The sequence below is a fragment of the Punica granatum genome, chromosome 7 (assembly GCF_007655135.1).
Source record: "Punica granatum isolate Tunisia-2019 chromosome 7, ASM765513v2, whole genome shotgun sequence".
Taxonomy (NCBI): domain Eukaryota; kingdom Viridiplantae; phylum Streptophyta; class Magnoliopsida; order Myrtales; family Lythraceae; genus Punica; species Punica granatum.
In genome coordinates, this window is record NC_045133.1 from 20,780,534 (window position 1) to 20,808,469 (window position 27,936).

At 38.3% G+C, this 27,936-nt stretch overlaps 2 protein-coding genes across 10 annotated transcripts; both read left to right on the forward strand.

Annotated features, from left to right (window-relative positions):
- The first annotated feature begins 13,606 nt into the window (after nt 1-13,606).
- On the forward strand, nt 13,607-21,081 carry LOC116215672. Of its 6 annotated transcripts, none has more exons than XR_004158517.1 (17): nt 13,608-14,109; nt 14,313-15,004; nt 15,516-16,805; nt 17,063-17,470; nt 17,559-17,630; nt 17,754-17,834; nt 17,944-17,981; nt 18,064-18,151; nt 18,229-18,363; nt 18,594-18,782; nt 18,864-18,943; nt 19,036-19,108; nt 19,198-19,299; nt 19,502-19,607; nt 19,784-19,871; nt 20,122-20,347; nt 20,643-21,081. XR_004158517.1 is itself a non-coding variant. In XM_031551479.1 (17 exons), exons 1-16 carry the CDS (start codon nt 13,707-13,709, stop codon nt 20,294-20,296), a joined length of 4,020 nt encoding a protein of 1,339 aa, XP_031407339.1. In that variant the 5' UTR covers nt 13,608-13,706; the 3' UTR covers nt 20,297-20,330; nt 20,643-21,081. The 6 variants fall into 6 exon arrangements, 3 of the variants coding, with proteins under 3 accessions (XP_031407339.1, XP_031407338.1, XP_031407340.1); XR_004158518.1 differs by having other exon boundaries at nt 20,710-21,081; XM_031551479.1 differs by having other exon boundaries at nt 20,122-20,330.
- Nucleotides 21,082-22,234: 1,153 nt separating this feature from the next.
- LOC116215043 (protein Abitram) lies at nt 22,235-25,531 on the forward strand. 4 transcript variants are annotated; one of them, XM_031550602.1, is made up of 6 exons: nt 22,243-23,452; nt 23,728-23,776; nt 23,913-24,039; nt 24,625-24,716; nt 24,817-24,889; nt 25,017-25,531. In XM_031550602.1, the coding sequence occupies exons 1-6, from the start codon at nt 23,236-23,238 to the stop codon at nt 25,146-25,148; spliced, it is 690 nt and encodes a 229-aa protein (XP_031406462.1). In that variant the 5' UTR covers nt 22,243-23,235; the 3' UTR covers nt 25,149-25,531. The 4 variants fall into 4 exon arrangements, with proteins under 4 accessions (XP_031406465.1, XP_031406466.1, XP_031406462.1 ...); XM_031550603.1 differs by having other exon boundaries at nt 22,247-23,452; nt 24,646-24,716; XM_031550605.1 differs by lacking the exon at nt 23,728-23,776 and having other exon boundaries at nt 22,235-23,452; nt 23,927-24,039.
- The last annotated feature ends 2,405 nt before the right edge of the window (nt 25,532-27,936 follow it).

A 27,936-nucleotide genomic window follows, 5' to 3' on the forward strand; every position in this document is an offset into this window, starting at 1 on the left:
CCTTTTATTTATATTTCATTTTCATTTCCTTGTACTAAATCATGAACCTCCTATTGTAACCGAAAAAAATATCACATCTAAGGTTTCCATCTTTCTTTTAAACAAGCATATTTAATTACATGATGATTTTCAGAATGGAAGGCGTTAAATCCATGAGCAGCGTCGGTACACTTCTAGCTGGTTGTTGGCACATCACTGCCCTCTTGATACCGACGTCTGGTATGAGAAGGATCACGCTTATACGACGTGATGCCATTCCGAGCTATTGTAAAATATGTTGAAGTTAAACAATTCATGTCCGGCTAAAATCTCATATATATCCAACTGAAAAAACAAAACGTGTAGACTCCGCCTACTTAAAAAAAAACAAAACCCAAAGACTCTACCCACAGAATATTGTTATTTGATCATTTAGAACTTGTGCTATAATGATTAGCAAGAGAGATCCACAAGAAAACCAGCTAAATGATTTGCCTGACCGCCGACGATATGCAAGAGAGGACTTGTTAAAGGGATCGGTAAGTGCTTGAGCGATTCTCGGCAGTACACAGATCTTCAGTTTTCTGCAGCGAAAGTAAGCTTGCCTATGAACATCTTCGACCCTCTAAACCTTAGCATACTCATAGAGGACGTCAAGCTGAAAATCAACTGTCTCGAGTAAGAGATTCACTGTCAAGCATAAAAGGGCCAAAAGATCTCCATAAGAGCAAACAATTTATAGTCCAGGCAAAGTATGAGCCCTACTAATATTTTGATTAACCATAGATTATTAATTAGGAAAATTAAGAGCCGTCAATTTGTCGGTGTAACCAATTTATATCGATATGCAATACATAAAAGTTGAGACGAATGTTTGGCTTTGAGATTTCTCTTTTGAATTCATTTCGACAGATGGAACTTCTGTAATTTCCATCTGCGCATGGGGTCGTCGGTTTGTTTGTACGTTTGAACAGTTCTAAAAATTTCGCAAGATTTGAGTGAAATTATAGTATCAACATTCACCCAAAAAAAAAAAGTAGAGCTAAAACGAATGTTACGAACATATCATTTAGGATAAAGCAAGTCTCTTATTGCATGGCCTTTCGAATTTCTATGAATAAAGATGTGACAAATGTCTCTTTATTGTGTTGCCATTTCGCTTATAGAAGTTGAAATTACATGCATTCATTGAACGATATAAATTGGACGTGGATAGACTTTACTTAGCAACCACTACAAGAAAAATCTTATTAGAGACAAATAATGAGAGAAAATTATAATATCAGTCTCTTTAATTATTATTTTGAGACAAATACAATATATGTCTCTTAAGTGAATTTTATTTGCCTCTAAAATTACAATTCTATAACACAATTATTAGCAATAAATAAGTATTTTGCCTCAAAAGAATAACTTTTAGAAACATATTAGTTGAGGCATATAGAAAATTTGTCACTAAATACTTTTTTAGAATATAAAAGATTTAATTGCTTCTAAATCCAATTTAATTTGTCCATAATATATTTTTTTAGAGGTAAAATACAATTTTCTCTAAATCTAATTCTCATTGGCCTCAAACTTATGAAATTTTACCTACATAGTAAGTAGATAAAATGTTAAAAGTTTGATGGAATACTTTTACCTAAGATAAATAATATATTCACCATGAATTAAAGGATATTCAAATTACTCTAGTTGAAAATATATTTTATTTATTTATGGATTTGAATTACATTATGTAGATTTTGAATTAATAGTACATTAGCATTCTTTTTATGTATTTTACTTCATCTACTGTGCTTATATATGATTTATTACATAATTCTTTGGATAATTTAACAATCTTCAACTTACCACCTGAGAATTAACGATATATATATGCATAATGTTTGATTTAATATCATATTCATATTAATTATTTTCTTAATTTTAAATAATTATATAAATAAATTTTTTACATATTTATTGAGTCTTGACAAAAATATTACATATAAATTAAATGCATTTCAATTCAAAGATGCATTGGTGGTGAAATGATAAAGGCGCGAGAATAAAAAATACTATGCTAAAGGTCAAGGGTTCGAGTCGGGTTCAAGTCACAATTAAATACATGAGAGAGATAATAGTCATATATAATTACCATAATTTATTTTGGAAAAGTTTTATAGAGGCAATTGCAATTGTCCTATATAATAAATTTCTCTCAATATAATTACATTCACTATACAAAATTACATTCAATTTCTTTCCATTCCATTCTAGTGCACCAAATGGGGTCTAATATTATTTAATGAGGAAAACCAATGTCAATTAATAGGAGGAGAACAATATTAAGTATTCCTGCATGAGAGATTAGCATGCTAAGGATTATAGTTGAGTGCTGCAAGAATGCGTGCAATGTTAGCCCACCCTTTCGAGAGTGCCAAAAAGGTCCACTTCATGGTCAGTTGACCGAAGAGTGTCTCAGCCAAATTTTGCTCAAATATATTGGTATCGGTCGTTGGGTGCGGGGTGCTTTTTTTTTTTTTTTGAGTGTGGGTATTTTGGGACGTATTGTACGGGAAGGATAAGCGTGAAAAGATCTCAAGTTGCCACATAATTAATGCCGGACAGTTGTTGATAGATCCCCACATTGGAAAAGCAATAATTTCTAACAATCATCGAATTTTACTAGCGATCCAATTTGAACCATTATTTTCATAGTTGAAGTCACTTCCAATCATGAAATCAAGACTTATCTCAATCAAGAGACAGTTGAGCTCAGGCCATGACGGCAAAACTAAATTTAACAGAATGAAGCACTAATTGTCCGAGTTCTACCTGGTATACTATTCGAATTGATCAACAATAACCAATAGGATAGGCAGTGAAGAGAATATGGTCAATCAGAGAAAATTAAATCAATGAACTTAGGTTATGTTGTGTACAATGAAATGGATTGAACTCGACAGCATGGTCATTCCTTTTCGTACCGTAATACCAAACATGCACTTAGTTAAAATATACCTAGTCACAGTTAATTGACGTATGTACTTTAAAGTGCCTGGAATAATAATTAATTATTGTTAATTTGCATGTACAGTAGTTAACACAAATAGTTAACTATTGCCCCATAAGCCTTGGCCCGATATGCCACGGCCCAAGACTGGCCATATCGTGCCGGGTTCGGGCCTTCCCAAGCATGCAATTTTCGGCCGGCCCGAAAGCACAGCACAATAAGATCGTGCTGGGCAGCAGCCTACCAAGCCAGGGCTTAACGGCCCGTGCCTGGCCCTGCACGAAAAGAAACCGTGCTGGGCTGGGCCAGATGTATCCACCCGCCACGATGCCGGAACTATTCTATATGCTGAGATGTTTCATGCCAGGGTTCTCAATGGGCTTCTGAAGTGTTCCCTACTCAGAAAATATCTTTTCTACTGTTCCCTCTCGCTTATACTAATTGGTAGGTAGATAGTTCATTTCTTCTTCTTCTTTTCCTTTTTTTATTTTTATTTTTGTTTATTTCATGTATGCATCAACGTGTACCAAGGACGGACTTGTATTTCTTTTGTATAATAATCTCTTGTTTATAGTTCCATAGTCTAGTTGTTACTAAATTTAAGTCGAGTTTCCTGAATTTTGCATCATATACAGCTTTCATTAGTCTCTTCTTAATAAAGATAGAGAGCATCCCAATTGATCTTGTCAAGACTAAAGAGAGGGGGTTTCAATTGTGATGATCAATGGGGCCAACGCGGAGCTGTACTTGATAGAAGTTTCATTGAATGAGTATGATTAAAATTATGACGTGGGACAGTTGATAGAGTCCCACAGTGTCACTCACAAGAATTTCATTCGCTCTTACAACTTTGACATATAAAGTCGGACAGTTCTATGCGAGCCCAATGCAATTACCTTCAGGTAGTGGCTTCGACACAATTAACATCCGCTGGATACCAAGTAATTATTCTCCTTCTTAATACAGATGGGAAGCATCATAATTGATCTGATCAAGACTAAAGAGGAGGGGGCTTCAATTGTGATAACCAATGGGGTCAACAGAGAGCGATACTCGATACAAGTTCATTAAATGGGTAGGATCAAAACTATAACGTGAGAGAGTTGGTGGAGACCCACGGTGTCTCTCACAAGAATCTCATTCGCTCTTACGTCTTGACTTGTGAAGTCGGACAGCTCTGTGTGTGCCCAATGCAATTACTCTCAAGCAATGGCTTCAAGACATCCAACATCTGCTGGATACTAACTAATTATTCTCCTTCTTAATAGAGATGGTGAGCATCTCAATTGATCTTGTTAAGACTAAAGAGTAGAGGGCTTCATTTGTAATGATCAATGCGGTCAACGGAGATCGGTAATTCGAGAAAAGTTTCATTGAATGGGTATGATCAAAACTATGACATGAGAGAGTTGGCAGAAACCCCTAGTGTTACTCACATGAATCTCATTCGCTCGTACATCTTTGACCTAGGAAGTTAGACAGTTCTGTGCGAGTCCAATGCAATTAACTTCAAGTAGTAGCTTCAAGACAATCAACATCTACTAGATACGATGAATCGATAATGGCATTATCACCGTACGGTTTTGTACGTTCATGACGATATAAAGACAATTATAAAGGGACTGTTGTGTCTCCTTGTCTTTATCCACCAAGAGAAAAAGCTATGTGCGAGGAAATTCACCATGAATAACGTGGTGGTCATCGAGGGTGAAGCCAAATTTATCAATTTGCAACTCTATAAGCTGCCCGATGGTGCAACTCAAGAGGAGCAAGCTAAAAGCAATGACTTCAACTTCATAAAAAAAATTCTCGGGCATATCCTTGGGGGAAGAAATTATGCAGTTGAGTTATCAAAATTAGTACAAAGAGTACTGGACAACAGATATCTTGCATTTGACTTACAATGACAAAAATCCAAGATACAAAACCAGCTGCCCTTTGGACCTCTTAAGGTTCTTGATGAACGTAGTCGTACATTTGGTAGATGAGCTTGTGAAAAAAGTAAGTACACCACTTACTAAATCTTTGATAATTGATTTTATAATATTCTTCTTATTTTCGTGTACTATATGGCTTGAGCAGCATAAGAACTTTCATGCGGGATGATATTTCCCTCACCATCTTGGACCATCACCCGGATTTTGTGGCATATTTCCAACGTCGACTCCAAGAAAGGGACGAGAGCTTACTTGGCAAGCTGTGAGTTTCTATTCATAATTACTTTATTTATCATTAATAAAATATATATGTTTTGTTTTGTAGAATTAATCAACTAAAATTTTCATTTCTTTTAGTGCAGGCTCATATATGTCATCCACAAATAGATACAATGGTGAAGGGTAAAAGTTAAAATTAAGTGAATGGTCATCGCGATTTTACTTTTGTTTTAGCCTCATTTAGGTTCACATAGACAGTGTAGTTGAATTTGATTTATAAGATTACTCTTTAAGTGATTGCATCTAATGTTTGGAGGAGAAAGCATTTGATTAGGAATAAGACCAAAACTTAGGAAGAGAACTAGAAACAATTGTATGAAGAATGTTGTTGCTTTAAAGGTTATATAGGCAAATAAATGACCTATAGAGACATATCATGCCGTTTTAATAGCTTATTTATATTATAATGTTATTCGCTCCTACGCTTTTGCCTTATAAAGTCGGACAGTTATGTGCGAGCCCGAAGCTCTTACCCTCAAGTTATGGCTTCGAGACAAATAGCATCTTTGGGATACAAACTAATTATTCTCCTCCTTAATAGAGATGGAGAGCATCCCTGTTGATCTTGTCTTGACTAAAAAGGAGGGGCTTCCATTGTGAGGACCAATGGGGCAACAGAGAGCGATACTCGACAAAAGTTTCATTAAATGGGTATGATCAAAACTATGACGTGGGAGAGTTGGTGGAGACCCACTGTGTCACTCATAAGAATCTCATTCGCTCCTACGTCTTGACCGATGAAGTCGGACAGCTCTGTGTGTGCTCAATGCAATTACTCTCAAGCAATGGTTTCAAGACATCCAACATCTGCTGGATACTAACTAATTATTCTCCTTCTTTGATAGAGATGGTGAGCGTCCCAATTGATCTTGTTAAGACTAAAGAGTAGAGGGCTTCAATTGTAAGGATTAGTGGGGTCAACAGAGAACGGTAATTCGACAAAAGTTTCATTGAATGGGTATGATAAAAACAATGACGTGGGAGAGTTGGTGTGGACTCACAGTGTTACTCACAAGAATCTTATTCGCTCGTACGTCTTTGACCTAGGAAGTCGGACAGTTCTGTGCGAGTCCAATGCAATTACCTTCAAGTAGTAGCTTCGAGACAATCAACATCTGCTAGATGCGAGGAATCGATAATGGCATTAATACCGTACTGTTTTGTACGTTCATGACGATATAAAGACAATTATAAAGGGAATGCTATATCTCATTGTCTTTATCCACGAAGAGAAAAACTTATGTGCGAGGGAGTTCACCATGGATAACGCGGTGGTCATCGAGGGTGAAACAAAATTTGTCAATCTACGACTCTATCAGCTGCCCGATGGTGCAACTCAAGAGGAGCAAGCTAAAAGCAACAACTTCAATTTCCTTCATAAAATTCTCGGGCATATGTTTGGAGGAAGAAATTAGGCAGTTGAATTATCAAAATTGGTACAAAGAATACTGGACAACATATATCTTGCATTTGACTTACAACTAAAAAAATCCAAGATACAAAACTAGCTGCCATTTGGACCTCTTAAGGTTCTTGATGAACGTAGTCATACATTTCGTAGATGAGCTGGTGCAAAAAGTAAGTACACCATTTACTAAATCTTTGATAGTTGATTTTATAATTTTCTTCTTATTTTCGTGTACTATATGGCTTGAGCAGCGTAAGAACTTTCGTGCGGCATGATATTTCCCTCACCATCTTGGACTGTTACCCGGATTTTGTGTCATATTTCCAACGTCGACTCCATGAAAGGGACGAGAGCTTACTTGGCAAGCTGTGAGTTTCTATTCCTAATTACTTTATTTATCATTAATAAAATATATATGTTTTGTTTTGGAGAATTAATCCACTAAAATTTTCCTTTCTTTTAGTGCAGGCTCATATATGTGTTGTTATGTTTGCAATTTTTGTTTACAGTTTCTGCAGTATGCAGCAAATTGATTTTGCTCGTGTTTTGATCTGAGAGAACAAACTGAGAATTTGGAGCTAACTGGGATAATTTTATTGATCAACAAGTGCAGAATAAATACAAGTAACTTCCAACTGAATTCCTAAAAACAAGACAATTTACTAACAATCTACTTGATCAGAAAGTAAAGCAACTAACATCCTAAAATGTAGCCACAACGCCTAGTTTCCCCTAAAGACTATGACCTCAGTAAACTGAACAAAACCAACACAAAAACATCAGTAAAAATAACAATAATAGCTCACAATTCACTAACAATATGTCATCCACAAATGGATGCAGTGGTGCTGGGTAAAAGTTGAAATTAAGTGAATGGTCATTGCGGTTTTACTTTTGTTTTAGCCTCATTTAGGTTCATATAGACAATGTAGTTGAATTTGATTTATAAGATTACTCTTTAAGTGGTTGCATTTGATGTTCGGAGGAGAAAGTATTTGATTAGGAATATGACCAAAACTTAGGAAGAGAACTAGAAACAATTGTATGAAGAATGTTGCTGCTTTAAAGGTTATAGAGGCAAATAAATGGTCTATAGAGACATATCACGCCGTATCAATAGCTTATTTATATTGTAGTGTCATTCGCTCCTACGCTTTTGACTTATAAAGTCCGACAGTTCTGTGTTAGCCCCATGCACTTACCCTTAGGCTATGGCTTTGAGACAAATAGCATCTTTCGGGATTCAAACTAATTATTCTCCTCCTTAATAGAGATGGAGAGCATCCATGTTGATCTTGTCATGACGAAAGAGAAGGGGGCTTCAATTATGATGACCAGTGGGGTCAACGGAGAGCGATACTCGATAAAAGTTTCATTAAATGGGTATGATCAAAACTATGACGTGGGAGAGTTGGTGGAGAACCACAATGTCACTCATAAGAATCTCATTCGCTCCTACGTCTTGACCGATGAAGTCAGACAGCTCTGTGCGTGCCAATGCAATTACTCTCAAGCAATGGCCAAGACATCCAGCATATGCTGGATACTAACTAATTATTCTCCTTTTTAATAGAGATGGTGAGCTTCTTAATTGATCTTGTTAAGACTAAAGAGGAGAGGGCTTCAATTGTAATGATCAATGGGGTCAATGGAGAGCGGTAATTCGAGTAAAGTTTCATTGAATGGGTATGATCAAAACTATGACGTGAGAGAGTTGGTGGAGACCCACAGTGTTACTCACAAGAATCTTATTCGCTCGTACGTCTTTGACCTAGGAAGTCGGAGAGTTCCGTGTGAGTTCAATGCAATTACCTTCAAGTAGTAACTTCAAGACAATCAACATCTACTAGATACAAGGAATCGATAATGGCATTATCACCGTACGGTTTTGTACGTTCATGACAATATAAAGACAATTATAAAGGGACTGCTGTGCCTCCTTGTCTTTATCCACGAAGAGAAAAAGCTATGCGCGAGGAAGTTCACCATGAATAACGTGGTGGTCATCGAGGGTGAAACAAAATTTGTCAATTTGCAACTCTATAAGCTGTTCGATGGTGCAACTCAAGAGGAGCAAACTAAAAGCATTGACTTTAATTGCCTTCATAAAAAAAAATCTCGGGCATATACTTGGAGGAAGAAATTATGCAGTTGAATTATCAAAATTTGTACAAAGAGTACTGGACAACAGATATCTTGCATTTGACCGACAATTACAAAAATCCAAGATACAAAACTCGCTGCCCTTTGGACCTCTTAAGGTTCTTGATTAACGTAGTCGTACATTTGATAGATGAGCTTGTGCAAAAAGTAAGTACACCACTTACTAAATCTTTGTTAATTGATTTTGTAATTTTCTTCTTATATTCGTGTACTATATGGCTTGAGCAGCGTAAGAAGTTTCGTGTGAGATGATATTTCCCTCGCCATCTTGGACCATTACCCGAATTATGTGGCATATTTCCAATGTCGACTCCATGAAAGGGACGAGAGCTTACTTGGCAAGTTGCGAGTTTCTATTCCTAATAACTCGATTTATCATTAATAAAATATATATGTTTTGTTTTGTAGAATTAATCAACTAAAATTTTCCTCTATTTTAGTACAAGCTCATTTATGTCATCCACAAATAGATGCAGTGGTACATGGTAAAACTTAAAATTAAGTGAATGGTCATCACAGTTTTACTTTTGCTTGAGGCTTGTCTGGGTTCAAATAGATAGTGTTGTTGAATTTGATTTATAAGATTACTCTTTAAGTGGTTGCATCTGATGTTCGTAAGAGAAAGTATTTGATTAGGAATATGACCAAAACTTAAGAAGAGAACTAGAACCAATTGTATGAAGAATGTTGCTGTTTTAAATGTTATAAATGTAAATAAATGGCCTATAGAGACATATCATGCCGTTTCAATAGCTTATTTATATTGTAGTGGCATTCGCTCCTACGCTTTTGACTTATAAACTGTGCAAGCCCAATGCACTTACCTTCAGGCTATCGCTTCGAGACAAACAACATCTTCAGGATACAACCTAATTATTCAACTCCTTAATAGAGATTGAGAGCATCACAGCTGATGTTGTCATGACTGAAGAGGAGGGGGCTTCAATTGTGATGACCAATGGGGTCAACGGAGAGCGATACTCGACAAACGTTTCATTAAATGGGTAGGATCAAAACTATGACGTGAGAGAGTTGGTGGAGATCCACGGTGTCACTCACAAAAATCTCATTTGCTCCTACATCGAATAGCTCTGTGCATGCCCAGTGCAATTACTCTCAAGCAATGGCTTCAAGACATCCAGTATCTGTTGGATACTAACTAATTATTCTCCTTCTTAATGGAGATGGTGAGCATCCCAATTGATCTTGTTAAGACTAAAGAGGATAGGGCTTCAATTGTGATGATCAATAGGGTCAACGGAGAGCGGTAATTTGAGAAAAGTTTCATTGAATGAGTATGATCAAAACTATGACGTGGGAGAGTTGGTGGAGACCCACAGTGTTACTCACAAGAATCTCATTTGCTCGTACGTTTTTGACCTAGGAAGTCGGACGGTTCTGTGCGAGCCTGATGTAATTACCTTCAAGTAGTAGCTTCGAGACAATCAACATTTGCTAGATACGAGTAATCAATAATGGCATCATCACCGTACTGTTTTATACGTTCATAACGACATAAAGAAAATTATAAATGGACTGTTGTGTCTTCTTGTATTTATCCACGAAGAGAAAAAAACTATGTGCGAGGAAGTTTACCATGGATAACGTGGTGGTGATCGAGGGTGAAGAAAAATTTGTCAATCTGAAACTCTATAAGTTGCCCGATGGTGTAACTCAAGAGGAGCAAGCTAAAAGCAATGACCTCAATTGCCTTCATAAAATTCTCGGGCATATGTATGGAGGAAGAAATTAGGCAATTTAATTATCAAAATTGGTACAAAGAGTACTGGACAACATATATCTTGTATTTGACTTATAATTACAAAAATCCAAGATACAAAACCAGCTGCCCTTTGGACCTCTTAAGGTTTTTGGAGAAGGTAGTCGTACATTTGGTAGATGAGCTGGTGCAAAAAGTTAGTACACCACTTACTAATTCTTTGATAGTTGATTTTATAATTTTGTCTTATTTTCGTGTACTATATGGCTTGAATAGCATAAGATTTTTCGTGCGGGATGATATTTCCCTCACCATCTTGGACCATTGCCAGGATTTTGTGGCATATTTCTAACGTTGACTCCATGAAAGGGACGAGAACTTACTTGGTAAGCTGTGAGTTTCTATTCCTAATTACTTTATTTTTCATTAATAAAATATATATGTTTTGTTTTGTAGAATTAATCAACTAAAATTTTCCTTTATTTTAGTGCAGGCTCATATATTTAATCCACAGATAGATATAGTGGTACAAGGTAAAAGTTAAAATTAAGTGGATGGTCATCCTGGTTTTATTTTTATTTTAGCCTCATTTGGGTTCAAATAGACTGTGTAGTTGAATTTGATTTATAAGATTATTCTTTAAGTGGTTGCATTTGATGTTTAGAGGAGAAAGTATTTGATTTGGAATATTACAAAACTTAGGAAGAGAACTAGAAACAATTGTATGAAGAATGTTACTGCTTTAAAGGTCATAGAGGCAAATAAATGACCTATAAAGACATATCATGCCGTTTCAATAGCTTATTTATATTGTAGTGTCATTAGCTCCTATGCTTTTGACTTATAAAGTCGGACATTTCTATGCTAGCCCAATGCACTTACCCTCAGGCTATGGCTTCGAGACAAATAGCATCTTTCGGGATACAAACTAATTATTCACCTCTTTAATAGAGATGGAGAGCATCCCAATTGATCTTGTCATGACTAAAGAGAAGGGTGCTTCAATTGTGATTACCAATGGGGTCAACGGAGAGCGATACTCGACAAAAGTTTCATTAAATGGGTAGGATCAAAACTATGACGTGGGAGAGTTAGTGGAGACCCACGGTGTCACTCACAAGAATCTCATTCGCTCTCATTCGCTCTCACGTCTTTGACCTATGAAGTCGGACAATTCTGTGCATGCCCAATGTAATTACTCTCAAGCAATGACTTCAAGACATCCAGCATTTGCTGGATACTAACTAATTATTCTCCTTCATAATAGAGATGGTGAGCGTCCCAATTGATCTTGTTAAGACTAAAGGGGAGCGGGCTTTAATTGTGATGATCAATGGGGTCAACGGAGAGCGGTACTCGACAAAAGTTTCATTGAATGGGTATAATCAAAACTATGACGTGGGAGAGTTGGTGGAGACCCACAGTGTTACTCACAAGAATCTCATTCGCTCTTACGTCTTTGACCTAGGAAGTTGAACGGTTCTGTGCGAGCCTAATGCAGTTACCTTCAAGTAGTAGTTTTGAGACAATCAACATCTGCTTGATACTAGTAATCGATAATTGCATCTTCACCTTAATGTTTTGTACGTTCATGACGATATAAAGATTAGCATAAAGGGACTGTTGTGTCTCTTTGTATTTATCCACGAAGAGAAAAAGCTATATGCGAGGTAGTTCACCATGGGTAACGTGGTGGTCATCGAGGGTGAAGCAAGATTTATCAATAAACAACTCTATAAGCTGTCCGATGGTGCAACTCAAGAGGAGCAAGCTAAAAGCAACGACTGCAATTGCCTTCATAAAATTCTCGAGCATATGTATGGCGGAAGAAATTAAGCAGTTGAATTATCAAAATTGGTACAAAGAGCACTGGACAACATATATTTTATATTTGGCTTACAATTACAAGAATCCAAGATACAAAACCGGCAGCCCTTTGGACCTCTTATGGTTCTTGCCGAATGTAGTCGTACATTTGGTAGATGAGCTGGTGCAAAAAGTAAGTACACCACTTACTAATTCTTTGATAGTTGATTTTATAATTTTCTTCTTATTTTGGTGTATTATACGGCTTGAACAACGTAAGATGTTTCTGGCGAGATGATATTTCCTTCACCATCTTGGACCATTACCCGTATTTTGTGGCATATTTCCAATGTCGACTCCATAAAAGGGACGAGATCTTACTGGGGAAGCTGTGAGTTTTTGTTCCTAATTACTTTATTTATTATTAATAAAATATATATGTTTTTTTTGTAGAGTTAATCAACTAAAATTTTCTTTCTTTTATTGCAGGCTCATATATGTCATCCACAAATAGATGTAGTGGTGCAGGGTAAAAGTTAAAATTAAGTGAACGGTCATCCCAGTATAGTTGAATTGATTTATAAGAGTACTCTTTAAGTGGTTGCATCTGATGTTCAGCGGAGAAAGTATTTGATTTATAGTAGGCAGGACAAGAAATTTGTCCAAAACTTAGGAAGAGAACTAGGTTGCTTTAAAGGTTATAGAGGCAAATAAATGGCCGATAGAGACATATTATGCCGTTTCATTAGCTCATTTATATTGTATTGTCATTCGCTCCTATGCTTTTGACTTACAAAGTTGGACAATTCAGTGCGAGCCCCATGCACTTAACCTTAGGAAGTGGCTTCGAGACAGTTAACATCTTCTGGATACTAACTAATTATTCTCCTTTTTAATAGAGATGAGGAGCATCTCAATTGATCTTGTCAAGATTAAAGTGGATGGGGTTCAATTATGATGATCAATGGGGTCAACGGAGAGCGGTACTCGATAAAAGTTCATTGAATGGGTATAATTTTTTTCTTGTTTTCGTGTACTATATGGCTTGAACAGCCTAAGATGAAATGGAAAATGGAAATATGATACCTTGAGAATTATGGAGGATTCCCCTCACAAAACCCAATCCTGTTGCCAAGTTTATGCGATGAACGTGTGTGTGGGCATTAGCCGTTTGGTCCAAATATGAAAACTTAGCAACACATCGGGAACTCAATTTGAAAAATCATAAACTTGAAGGAAAATTTGAGATGATATAGAAAAAACAAGGGTCGAACAGCAATTACCCGTTCAAATCACAAAGACCCAAAATTTCCCGCACAGGCCACTTCTCAGTTCAGCTCTGCGACTCATTTCAGAATCGAGAGAGAGAGAGAGAGAGAGATAGAGAGAGGGAGAGGGAGTGAAGAGAGGACGGTAATGGCGTCGAAGGAGAACCCGGAGCATGATCCAACGAGCACGGGGACGGGGGACGAGACCATTGTGGCGGCAAGGAGGAAGCGGTTGCGGCGCGTGAGCTTCGCGGACGTGGAGATAACGTCCGTCCACATTTTCAAGCGGGATGAGGACTACTCCGACTCCACCCCTCCTTACGACCCCAAGCCCGACGACGGGGCGGGGAGGCTGACTGTGGGTGACGGGCTGGGGCTCTTTAGGGATTTGGGAGACCACAGCGACGACTCCAAGGAGCTCAACCATGAAAGGGAGGACGAGGAGCAGGACGACAGCGAGGAAGAGGCGGTCGGTAGGGGTTCCTTCTTCAGGCCGATCGAGTCGCCGTCCCCTGGGAGCAGTACTGTCGGCTCTGCCGTTTCTAACGATGGTAAAAAATTTAGTTATTTATATGTTTAAATTCTTATGTCGAGCAAAATGTCGGCGTAATTGTAGGTTTTCGTGCTCGACTATGTCTGAGGACTTGACTGATAGAGCAATTAAGAGGACTCGTGTTGTCTGATGTCTTCTTTAGTTGAGCTGCTTGCTTTGTATTTGGGAATTTGCTGACCATTGGTCATTCTGTTTGAGCAGAAGACAATTTCTTCGGACCTGTGTCAGCGAGCTTTATCAGACCTGGAAGGTTATCTGATTCTGCCGCGTCGGATGAAAATCACGATGTTACTATGGATTCTACTGCATTCTCGATGCACTTCCGAAGCCTTGCAAGATCTGAATCTGGAGGAGATTTGAAGACGCCATCAAGGGCTGGTCTTGGTTTCGAGGAGAAGACCCTGACCCAGGATGCGGCAGAAGAGACAAACCAGGGAAGTTTGATGGTCATGACAAATGCCAGGAAATTGAATCAAGAGTCTTCCCTTCCTCTCGATAAATTTAGGAGTGGTGGAAATGATTCGAACGAAATGAGCCTTGTCGGAGAAAACCAGCATAGATATGACTATGGGAGGCTTTCTCCCTCTTTGGATGCCCTCTTGGCAGGAGGCAATGAGGATTTGCATTGGGCTTCTGTTTCACTTCTTGCTGACCTCAACTCATTATCTGGTTTTGATGAAAACCGAAGTAGCGAAAAGGATTTGATAGACTTTGGAGATGAAGCAATTGTCGGAAGTACTCATGATACCGATGAGGTGATTTCTGCAGCTGATGTGGAGGTACAGGAAGCTAATCCTATTCAACAGGTTATGAAAGATGTCTCCAACAGAAATGACTGGTCAGCCAGTATGCCTGAATATAAGTCCATCAGCACTCCAGAACAGCTGATAAAGGTAAGAAATTCCTTATTTTTCGAAGTAAAGATAAGTTTCAAGGATATGTTTTTAGTCAATAGATTTACAAGTCATGCGACTCTTTGATTTGTTACTTATTGTAACTGGAATATGTATGCTCAGTTGTAGAAGCTACAACCTTATAGATGCAAATACATTTTAAGGGGGGAAAAAAAACATTTAGCAGATCCTTACCTAGGGGTTATAGTTTGAACCAATTTTTATTTACTTATTAAGGTATCTTTCTGGTGTTCACTTACATTTATTGATGCGATCTCTGTCAATTGGTAGCATTGAACAGTGCTTCTTAAGGTGTATGAAGCACTCTAAGCTGTAGAGTACATAACTATGGCAGTGGTCTGTGGTATGGATATTTATGTGTTCAAATCAGGGATGCCAAATATCTACTTTTTACTGATTCATTTCATGCAATTCAAGGCATTTCATAATTGTCAAATGTTTATGGAATGTTTGAGTTGTTTAGGAGAGTCACATTTTGCTTCATTTGCAGGGCCATAGGCTAATTGAGACCGAAGTTGAAATGGATGGACTAACTAATGTCAGTAGAGGCACGCCGCAAAGTAATGTCAGTAGATTTCTTGAGTTAGATGTCACTGCTCCACAGGGATCAGCATATGGCAGATCATCTGAAGAATACCCAAAAGAAAACTTCCCTGGGAATAGAATTCTGAGAGTTGATAAGTCTGATCGAATGACCGAATCTCCATTCTCAGGGTCTATATCCTCGATATCTGCTAAACGACGTGAAATTTTTTCATATGCAGCCACTTCACCAGCAAAGTTTTCAAATTTGACGGCTTTACCAGCACAGTCAGCATCATCCACAAGTAAGGAAAGTGCAAAGCATGGTTTAAGTTTGTCATCAATTCAGAAGAGCATTTCCAGGTTTAGAAATCTGGATACTTCTCCAAGTACGTCTGCTGTTAAGAATGGGATTGAAACATTGAAACTCCAGATATCAAATTACTTGTCAGCAAATTCTCCCCACAACACAGCTCGTCTTGAAAATAGCATAGAAGTGCCGAGCGAGGGTGCACATGCTCCTGATGATGCAAAGGAAGTAGACTATAAAAGAATGTTCTTTGCCGGTAGCAATGGAATTGCGGGCCCACATAACATCGAGACATTTGGTAATTTGGAACAAAATCGAGAGATCACATTAGCTATGGAACCTGGAGAACCTCATGTTGATCTCTATACAAGTATTTCTTCCAGCAATGACATTGCTAAAGATGTTCCAGTGATGATTTCATCGCCCAGTAAAGTTTCTTGGTCAGGTCCAATCTCTGATAAGTTTCCGAATATAGCATTGCGTGCTTCTGAAGTTGGTTCATCGTTGATGAATGTAGCACTTGATCACAGAAAAGATGATGGAGATGCTAGTGTATCCTCTGAGCTCTTGATTTCTCCAATGAAAGAAACCAATCAGAAGCCATCAATGGTAAAGTTCTACCATGGGGGCATAAGCGCACAGTTAAATCAGCAGCATCAACTGAATGATTTAACTGGTGTTAACTCTGAAGAAAACCAAACTTCTCGAGAAATTTTTACCTCAGCTGGATGTTCGACTCCAAGTACTGACAAGTTGCAGTTGTTTTCTTCTGGACTGAGAACTGAAGACCAAGAGAATTTGGATTTATTGCCTGTAAGCGCTCTTAAAGATCTCCCAAGTGAAAACAATGGAGCAGACATTCAAGGGACCGTGCTGGCTGGAGATGACTCTGTGGTGTCAACTTCACTGTGTCCTCATGGACGAACAGAAGAATCACCATTCGAGAAGGTTATACTCAAGGCAAAGATCCTGCATTAAATTCTCATCCTGTTTTCCCATTTCTCAATAAGAAAAGACATATATCTGAAAATAAAGTTTATGAGGCTGGGCTTATATATTCTGATATGAATTTTTCAAACTATGGTCATGTGCCTGTCCATGCAGTAGGTCTCATAGAAAATGTCAATTGTTTATTTTCTGGTGAAACATACTGAGGTTTTTCTTAAAAGATTTTAACGAAGAGAACACATTTTTTTTTTTGGCAGAGCCCTCCGAAGAAACCAGCGCAGAGTCCTAGGAAGATAAAATTGACTCAAAGTCCTTCCTTGAGAGAGCTTTTACATTCTCTGCCTGCTGATGTCCAGTCCCATCCTAGGGAAGAGATAGCATCTTCCCCATCAAAATTAAATTGCATTGGTATGATAGACTGCCAGAAGGAGTCATGTTATTCTGAAAGACCATTTGCTGCAGATGATTGTAAAGAATCCTCCAGTAGGAAAAGGAGGAGTGAGGAAGTAGTTCCTGGCGATGAATGCCATACAAGTAAGATTTCTAGAACAACGAGGAGTTTCGAGGGTGGAAAAAGCAATAGACATGATACCAATGGCTACATAAAACCTTCAAATGAGAGAAAAAAGCTTGCATCAGATGTTCCACCAAGGGACAGGAAAGATGTATGTACCATTTTTTTCCTTAGAGCACTTTTTGGAAGGGCATTTATTTTTAATGCTTCTTTTTTAACTTATGAAGCTTTTTTCTTAGGTTTTGACAAAGTTCTCACAAGACACAGAAAAAATGCTGAGTCCATCACATGATCGACTAGCTTTAAGAGCAGTATGGACCTTTTGATTGTCCTTTTGCAATGAGTCCCCAACCTTGTATTGCAGTAACTTCCTGCTGTTTAATCTTGTGGCTGGATAATATTTTGGCAATATCTAGTTATACTTTGTCATGCAGATTGGCATGTTTGAAGAGACACTGGATTACCTTCAGAAAGTCAGAAACTACGATATCCTGAGCTCTGATATACAGTCTCAGGTAAACTGGAGTAAAGAAACACTTCTCTTGTTAGTACGTTTCCACATTAAATAGTAAATTAAAACTTGATATGCCACTTCACTAAATGCATTTTCATTTACTTTCTTAGGGATTACCTGATCAGTTTAGCAATGCTTCGCAGAGAAGGTATGCCCCTTCTTCTATGACTGGTCTCATCGATTTGAACTTTTCATAGCTTGACATATTTGAACTTTTGTTGTCGTTGTAGATCAGCAGAAACATTACTGTTGTTGCAGAAGTTAGTGTATGAGAAGGCAAGGTTGCAGTTATGTATGGTGAGGCAGGATAGATTGCAGGTATAGTCTGCCTCATATGAGCTTGCCTCACAGATTATTTGTTTTGTCTCTAACTGCTTTGCATTGTCTAAGTGCAGGAAGTGGCAAAAAAATTGAGTGCAGGGGTCGAGGAATCACAAAATCTAAGACGAATTTACATGCCTGTTGAGAAAGGCGATCAACCTGACCATGATTGTCATCTCTGCTCAACCAACTCCAAGCTCAAGAACAAAGTAAGCATTGTATCTAACATGCAAATAAATTCTCTATGAGCTCAAAGCATTGGCAGTTGATTGATGAAGTTGATTTGAATTACGACTGTAAAGGAAAATCCACTGGATTTTATAGTTCTAATTGTTTTTTTTTAAGGATAACTCAATCACATATCTACTGTATTAGGCAAAAAGGTGCAGTGTGTTTATTCATATTTTAACTCAAACATTGCTCTCTTTGACCTTCCCAGGATGCATATTATGCCGTTACATCAATGAGACAAGAGTGTGATGTGTTAGATGAAAAAGTTAGGAGCTTAAGCAATTCATTACTTGCATATTGCAAAATCAAAGATGGGAGCAGCACCAATGATATGGCGTCACTTGAGGACTCCCTGAGAAAAAGGATGTATAGCAGATTAGTGCGCCAAAATTTGCAGGTCTTTACTTTCATTCCATGGATTCATCCTATGAGACAATGTCTTTTATATCCAAGATATTTACTGTCATTTTCTAATCAGCCCTGGGAGATCGCTGAGTTTGGGAGTAGCAGCAACCACCACAATATCAGCCTGGACTATCTTGGGTTTATTTGCCAGAGGTCAGTGCCTTGCTAGCTCAGTCAGGATGATAATTGCTAACTTTCACTTTTTAGTCCTTTGATAGCTCACATGATACTTTCCTTTCATACAGCGTCTCGGTAACTGCATATCCTGTTCCTAGTTTCACTGTTTCAAATGAATTGGAAGATACAATGATCGAAAGGGTAGTTGTATACTGGATTTTCTTGGTTCATTTGATTTAAGACCTCTTTTCTTACTCATTAACTTGAGCGAGCATTATTATCTTGCTCAGGCATTTCCAAACATGGATGCTTCCAAAGCATTTGCTTATGTTTTCAGTGGTGAGGCAACTAAGGAAACGATCAGTTCCAGAAGATTGGCCCATAAAACACAGGTGAGTAACTCTTATGTGGGGAAAATAAGTTTGTTCTTGTGTTTATTATATACTTGAATTTTGTCAGTAGCTGCAGAAGTATTTCTCATGTGATAGCGCGTTGGATATTCAAATTATAAATCTATTTCCTGCTTATTATGCGATTTCCTTTTAATTAGGCTGCACCCCTCTCTCTGACAAGATAACCTTACCTATATTGCAGACAACCCATTTTCTTCTTCGAAATCTTTTGGAGGTGGTTGAGGAAGTACAACAGGCTAGGCTAGAGATAAAGAATTTGATATGCACTACTTTTCATTCTTCAAGTGGTAATTCTGAATAACTTCTCAGTTATTTCTATTAACCTTCACTTTCAGTGTTAGCATCATGCAATGTGCAATGTAATTGAAAAGATCATTCCTCAGTCTTCGTGCTGCTCAGAAGTTCATAATGGAAGTCGCCATTGAGACAGGAAATTTCAGGAACTCATTTTACTGTTCTACAGGGGGGCATCTTGATTTGCTACTTTCTTTCCTCGATTTCAACAGCGACCAGAAGGTGACAGTAACCCTGGACATGACATGTTTGAATCGGTAAATCCCTGTATCATCTCTTACAGTTTACGACCATTAGATTCCTAATGAGATTTGTTCTTTAAATATGATAACATGGGCAGCCAGAGAAATATATACCCCTTTGATGAAAAGCTAATTTTTGCCGACAATGGTAGAAGTGGTTTCTGTATTATCTGAAAATCATTTCTTCCTTCTCTCTTTCCTTTCTGTTTGCTGGCTATCTGGTAAAGATTTTTGAATATATGTTCATTGTGCTATTATCTTTCAGAGGGATTTACCCTTATGAAGTCCTTCCAGATCATACAAAGGTATGCACGAACAGGATGCCTCAATCCCTTGGGATGGAAATTAGAGCTGCAGCTAGGTCTCTTCCTTTTGGACACCAGAGAATCATGAGACTGAGCAGGTGTGTCTCCAAATTGGTGGAAAGTTCAACCAGTTGAACCATGTCAAGCAACAGAAGAAGGATCTCAACAGGTGAGTCCATTGTGAAGGTCAGTATGTAGACATAAGATAACTTTTGGCCTATTAGAATGAATAGGCAATGGAATGAAACCACTTTTACAGGACACTAGTTTTCTTCTATGCATTACTAAGTTCTGTCACGCCTGCATGGTTGTAGGCACATTCGAGATGAACTAGGGCAAGTGGTCTCAAATTCGTATCAGTATTCAGTTCCTAAGAATTTTATCTTCCTCCGTAGCAAACATATCTTCTCAACGAGAATCTCGGAAATTAATGTTCATGTTTTGCCGGAGCAACCTTTTTAAATTCCCTGCCTTTTTCTAGGTAGGCAATGATTCAATGAAGAGTCGCTGAAGCAAACTGCAATTGACAAACTACATATGCTTGTCAGGATTTTGCCTGAGATCTGCTGCACAGCTCATCACAACAGTTTACTGTTGCATCTTCAACTCTCGAGGGACGCTTGGAGCAAACTGAGAGACGTCTCTATGTAAGTTAAATGTCTTAGTGCAGATCGAACCTTAATATCGAATGCTATGTGCACATCTCCTGTGTGCAAATCCACGAGTCATTGGATGTAAGACGTTATGTTGCAGATGACTTCCCATGTGATAGGTCACAAATTCGGATTTGCCCTCACCAAATCCACTTATTCTCCTCCTTTGTTCTACCAGTTCTTTGCGCTGAAAAAGGAACGGGTCAATTTAGTAATGTTGGTAGGTGAGGCTGTGTTGAGTTGAAATCTGCAGTCGCGCCTCTCCCATCCCGTCCGTCCCGTGATGAGATAGGGCTAAGCAGAAAAGTTTAACGTTATAAATGTTTTGAAACAACGACGACAACGATACGTACTTTCATACGTATAGGTGTTGATGGTAAAAGTAATATATATATATTTACCAAAGCCATTAAAAGTTTGCCTGCCATTAAAAGCATTAATAAAATAAGGGATAATGAAACTTTTTCTTTGTAACACCAAAATCGAGCACATTCAGAACACAATCTCGACAAAATCCAGAAACATTGTACGAGGAGGATATTGTAAGTTAATTAATTAATACTCTGGTCGAATTGTAATTTATATTAGAATAAATAATGTGATTGCTTCCTTTTTTTCAACACTCTTTAACTCTTAAGGATTTACTGGGTAAGCATCTCATCATTTCCATGAACCACAAGCAGACCCTTTCTAGACGTTTTTTTGTCTTTTTTTTTGTTGAAATAGAGTTTCTTCTTTATATTATTATTATTATTATTATTATTGGATTCGATAAACAAAAAAGTTTTGCTGTCCATTTGGTTTATGATGATGAGTCTTTCTACTAAAAAGGCGTCATTATTTTTTCTCATAAATATCGTCATGCCATTTTATTAGATGGACTCGACTTTTCAGCCTATGGCATATGGGCGAAAATAACATTGACCTTTGATAAATATTGGAGATGAGTTGTGCTACACATTTCAAATTCGGTTTTACGGAATGTCGCACAAATGGCAATTTTGTAATTATTGAAAAAGGGGGGCAATTTGCACTTGAGTGGCATTGGGAGGAAAGATAATTTCTCATTGGAGATTTGTTCCCAATGAGTACGTTTGGTTTGTCGGAATGAAATTGATACATAATATAATGGACAAGGATTAGAATTGATAAGGAATATAATTGAAATTTTGATGAAATTTTATTTGTTTGATTGAAGGAAGTAATAAAATCGAGAATTAAAATTTTATATTTGGTTGATCTGAATGTAAAGGGAATACAATATGTTGCAAAATCAAAAGTGATATATACCCCTAGTTTAACTGTTTAATATGGATATAAAAATAGAGATAAGGAAATTAATTTTTTTAATAATAAGTTACTGTTCATCTTCTTATTTGTGCCAAAAAAATGAACAGTAACATTTGCAAAGTCAAACCCCGATTGTTCCATGGTTTTAGATGCAAGAGGGTTCACGAACCCCACGGATGGATCGGCCCTTGCAATGTGAACCTTAGACCACGGATCAGATCCCTTGATTTGGGCGAACCCAGGCTAGGCCTCATTAGCTCAATGCTTTCTTAGCCTTGGGCTCGCCTAACCTGTGCTCGGGACCCCTGAGCTAAGGCCACCCAAAGCCGACGAACCTATCGGGAGATGACAGAGCCGGCTGCCGTCACTGCAGAGGGAGAGGGGACCGCCCTGCCGCCGCTGCGAAGAGCAATCTCCAGCGACTTCAAATCGGAAACTAGGCTTTGGAAGGTTATTTCGATTTTTAGAAATTTCATTATCTTTGTACCCGCCGCAGCCCGCCCATCTTGGCTGTGTCATCGTTACGTCTTCGCCTTGCTGATCGAAGGGGGTTCGGGTAGTGAGGGAGAGTAGTTGCAGAAGAGGGAAGAGCCACAGAAAGAATCGATCAGATTGGAGGAGAGAGAAGGGCAGATGAGGAAGACGATGAACAGTACGAGCGGATTGCACACTTCGAAAATTCGAATAATGGAGGAGGGCATTTATGGAATTTCGCATCTATTTTTTTTTGAGGATTCTATCGAGAATGGTCATTCAATATGTCCATGTGATGAATGCATATTCAGCATCCATGCCTAACGAGGAGCCCGACCCGAAATTCCTATTCCGGATAAGTGATTTTTCAAACTAGGGAATTAGTATTAATACACGGGGAATGGAACCCGAATTCTTGCGAACCAAACATGCCCGAAGTTTTTGTTTCGGCCATTTCCTAATAAGTATCAAAAGATAGGGTTTTGCTTCGCCGCCTATTGAAGTATTGACCCAGTTCGGATTCTTTCTGATTAAAAAAGAAAAAAAAAAAGAAAAAAAGGAAAAAAAGGATCTTGTATTTTAAAGGACTCCTCGACCCGACAGAGTTCGCAGCGACAGAGAGTGAAAGGTGCCCGGCAGAAGACTCCCTCCGGCTCGATGAATGATGGAACTCTCGGGGACTCGGGGGTTGACGAGACGCGGGTTCAGAGCATCGAAGGGCCGGAGCTTCGAGAAGCGGTGACGTTGGATGAACGCGAGGAGGTCGGGGATGGTGACGATGAGCTGCGGAAGCTACTGGTTCCTGATGTGAGCACTCTCCCCATCACTCCGCCCTCCTCCGTCGAATTCAATTTCGACGTCTACTTCGCTCCAGGTATGAAAGCTATGATCTTTATTCCCAATTCCCCTTCTGTCGGAGCCCTGCGTTTGCGCTTCCCGTGTTGGCCGACATTGTTTGTTCATCATAGTAAATTCATGTCGGAGCCAAGTTCTTGAATTTTAATCCAAAGGCCATGTTTCCGTGTTGAATTTATTCGTATAAGGTGCAAAAGAGAAAGGGGTATGTTCGACTGGAATGTATGAGTTGAATGAGATTGCAGGGCTTGTCTATGAAAAATTGAACTTTTTCTTTGCTGTGGGATTTGACAGATTTTATTAAGCCGGGGCATGATCAGTATGTGTACCGCCATCCGAACGGGTAGGATAGCTGACCACTCCAGCTCTGATAGTGCTTTCGATTTTGTGCTGTTTTTGTATAAAACTTGCTGAAGTTTGAAGGAACTGAAGGTGATCTATTGAACCGTTTGTATCGGGATTGTTTTGGTGAAGAGAAGCTTGTGCGTAATAGGTTTGGCTCCGACGCATCTGGCTTTTAAGGGTGAAGGTGGTATCACAGCCGTTGATTTCAATGTCGGCAAGTTTGATAGGAGCCAAAAGAAGGTCACAGGGAAGCGCAAGAGGGTATTCTGCTAAGCTCTCTGTTGCTTATCATGCTTCTTTGCATTCTTTATTATTTCTGTTCCATTAAATTTGAGGGGCTTGAGGATTTCTCTTTTGTCATTCAGGCAGTACGATTTTATGCAATCTACTTCTAATGATTTGCTTTTATTTTAGCAAACTAGGGGTGAGTTATGAGTGGTCAGTCAAGACATGAGTGTGTCGGAGGATAGCTTATTTGTTAATATTTGTCTACACTTCATGGTAATAACCTAGACGTCATTTTTTGAGAGTAGATGTTCGTTAGCGGTATCTTGTTTCACAAAATAAGATTCAATTTCGTCTGTTTGCTCTTAAACAATATGTTCTCAACTGTGGTCAATTAGTTCGTTTTGGTGCCCATTAACTTATATAGCTTCAATACTTCTTAGTATACGCTATCTTCTGGATTGGAGAGGCTGACTGGCTGAGTATATAAGATTAATACAATTTTTGACAAAATGCTTAGATGTTCATCATGTTTTAAATAACATTTTCCAACGTCTTTGTATGCTTCTGTCTCCATTTCTTTGTCTATTAGTCTGTTCTTCAGCTGCAACTGAAGTTTAGAGATCTCTTTTTAACTTTCAGAACGCGCAGCACTTTGAGTCTAATACAGCTTTGTGCAAAGTTAGCACCAATAAAGATTCTTATATAGTGAGGTAAACAAGTTTGTCAGTTTCCCTTCTTGTTCGATTCTATCTCATTCTCAAGTTTCTGTCTAGTGCCTGCCTTTGAACTATTCTTGGTGACTTTGGGCAGGTGTTGTGTAAAAGGCTCTTTGTTGGAAGTGAATGATAAGCTAATAAAACAACCAGCACTGCTCAATTCATCAGTAAGAACCGTTCCTTTGCAACTTTTCGTTCTATCTAGTCTTCTTGTTTCTTCTTTTGGAATATCTGTATCGGATGGATGATGCTCCTGATTATCTGTCTGTTTTTTGATGACTTGCTGAAATACAGGCTGATCGAGAAGGATACATCGCAATAATTATGCCAAAAGCCCAGGATTGGGTTAAGATCAAAGGTTCATTGCTGAGCCTCGAAGAGTACAAGAGACTGAGAGAGCCGAACAGAACGACAGAAACCATTTAATTCACAAACACGCAATAAATATCATTACAATTGTCTCTGATGGTCGTGCCTCAATCGATATAAGAGACCAAGGACAAGGTGACTGCTTCATCAACTCTTACAATGCCTTTGATGTCTCGACTTGTCTTTGCATCGTGTCTTGAATAAACTTAATAAAGTTGAGCATCCGTGTTTGAGAAAGGTACAGCAACTGCTTACCAGAAGAGCCCAGCTTGTATTTTAATTTGTCTAGGTATAGGAACAGAGCCAATGCCTTTGCTGGTTGGTTAATTTATGTTTTTACGACCTGAACCATTGTATCCATCGCGACGACTTGCGTTGATCGCCCTATTTTGGTACTGATATGATCTAGTATGAGGTTCTATAATACTAAATCCCTCTAATCTCTAGCATTCTTAAGTTCGAACACCAATCTTCCTTGGGAGGGTTGGAGCTCGTCTGCCATGTTAAGCTTCTCTTAGTTGTGGTGCGTCACAAATGTATCCATTAGCTCTAACATCCTCATAGGATCATTTTCGATTTTCACGAACCGCTGAAGTTGGTCTTTTTTATTTTTCAAAATGATCTACTAGATACATGACCTCTTGGTTCTAATTCGTTAATTACATCCATCAAACCCCTTTTCTTATAAATATTCAAAAGATCAAGGGCATTTCAACCGCAATACGGTTCCTTCAAAATAAATTACATATTCGAGAAAGGAAATTTGATACAGTGATGTCATTTTTTATTTAGAATCAGTCGCTTTTGCATCCGGAGCAAAATATTTTGATTTCGATCGTCACTAGTGTGGACTTTTCTTGCGTGTTTGTTTTTAATATGCCAATTAACATTAATACGAAAAACGAAATTGCATACTCTGAATAAATAATTTAAATAACAAATACGTCAGCTCTATTTCGAGTACAGACCTTAAAAATATCCAGTAAATTAACATGATCATGAGAATATCACGTGATAGTTATTTACCTAAATTTCGAGTGTATTCTAAATTTCGAGTGTACGTATAAATACGAGGAAGAAGAGCCATAGTGGGGGCTGGTTTGGTAGTAGCTTCTCAATGCACGGATTTTTTTATGCAATTTTCTTGAATTATATTTTTAATAAGTTGTCATTTTTTATTATCAATAATTAATTATCAATAATTAAAAAGAGGAAGTAAATATTCCAAATTCTTCCTCATAGCGAGCATATGCCGACAATATATGCATGCGGGGCATTTTATTTTGGATTTTTTTCCCTAAAAAGGCACTAACTATTCAAAAATTTTATAGTCTATCACATACTTTAAAATTAGCCTAGAAAAGCACAAGGTTTCAAATCTTTCCCTAATCTAACATGCCATTAGCTTCCATCCATCCTCCTTCGTCAAATACTTATGTGGCCATCAATTCTTGTCTACGTGATCGTTAAATGCCATGTGTAGTCCAATAGAATGTGTGGAGGGGTCCATTTCCCTTTTCCCTCCAAGAACTCTTCCTCTCCCCTGTTCTTCATGTTCTCTCCGAGTATCAAATGACATAGATTTAAGTGAGGGTTTGTATGTTTAAGGTGTTTAGGGTTTGGTCGGAAAATATAGTCATAGGAGAAATCGCAGCTGAGATCATACGTTGAGAGGAGTGATCAACTTGCGGCTTGTGGACCCATTTGGAATCTTGGTTGCTTTGTGGCGAGCTTATGGTCCCATTTGGTATATCGGTTGCTTTGTGGCCCCTAGCTGTCGGAATTTCAGTCGAGATCGTGGTCCCAAGTGTCGGAGTCTAACTGAAAAGGTTAGTTAAACAAATATGATTTCTTTTCTTCTTATTTGTTTTCATTATTTGGGGTTCTTTGTATATTGATGATTCACATGCATTTCCTACTATAGAATGACAAGAGGAGGAGAATTTGATTTGAGGTTGCATCATGGGGAATATATGACGATCAGACCTCGAGTAAAGTATGTTGGAGGTAAGTTCAGTATTTCAATAGAGGACCCTCAGAAAATGTTGTGGGCAGAGCTTAGGGATTTGCTTGGTGAGATAGGCTACAAGAGTCCACGTTTTATGTGGTATGTTAGACCAAAGTTAAGTTTAAGTATTGGATTGGTTGAGATGAATACGGATCATGAAGTATGGGAAATGGTTCTGTTAGGGGTGAAACATGGCATTATAGATATTTATGTTGAGACTAATAAGACGGATGAAACATGGCATAGTGATGGGCATGAAACATGGCATATTGATGAGCACGAAGGAGAGGATACACATTGGCACATTGATGATCATGGAGCAAAGGATGTTGATTCTGATGATGATATTGATTATTTGCTTGTTGAAGAATTTGAGTATGTAGATTCCATTGATGGAGAGCTAGAAAGTGGGGAAGATAATGATGAATATGCAGTTGGAAGTTAGAAAAGGAGAACTTTGAGGAGGCAAAGCGCTGCTGATAAATAAATGAGGCAAGGGGAGTCACAAGGAGGAATAGTTGAGGAACCTATCCTTGGTGGTTTTGATCATGTGAGTGATGTAGACTCAGATGAGGAGGTTGTCACCCCTGTGAGCCCTTAAGATGAGGGTGACAACAATAGAAGGATGAAGTACAGAGTGTTTAATCCCAAATATGACATGACTAATCCCAAATTCATTGAAGGCATGAGATTTCAGTCAACAAGACAGTTCAAACAAGCTGTTAAGAATTATGCTATCTTTAAAGAGTTTGATATAGAATGGAAGAGAAGTGGTGACAAGAGGTCAGAGGCTTCATGTACCCTAGGTTGCCCATGGAAGATTCATGCCGGTTGATT

Excerpts from the sequence above, each read along its gene's own strand:
- LOC116215672 (XM_031551479.1), top strand. The coding sequence starts at position 13,707 with ATGGCGTCGAAGGAGAACCCGGAGCATGATCCAACGAGCACGGGGACG. Across the intron at positions 19,109-19,197 it reads AAGATACAATGATCGAAAGG|GCATTTCCAAACATGGATGC; the intron begins GTAGTTGTATAC and ends TATCTTGCTCAG. Across the intron at positions 19,300-19,501 it reads GATTGGCCCATAAAACACAG|ACAACCCATTTTCTTCTTCG; the intron begins GTGAGTAACTCT and ends CCTATATTGCAG.
- LOC116215043 (XM_031550602.1), top strand. The coding sequence starts at position 23,236 with ATGAATGATGGAACTCTCGGGGACTCGGGGGTTGACGAGACGCGGGTT. Across the intron at positions 23,777-23,912 it reads GTGTACCGCCATCCGAACGG|CTTGTGCGTAATAGGTTTGG; the intron begins GTAGGATAGCTG and ends GGTGAAGAGAAG. Across the intron at positions 24,040-24,624 it reads TCACAGGGAAGCGCAAGAGG|AGATCTCTTTTTAACTTTCA; the intron begins GTATTCTGCTAA and ends ACTGAAGTTTAG.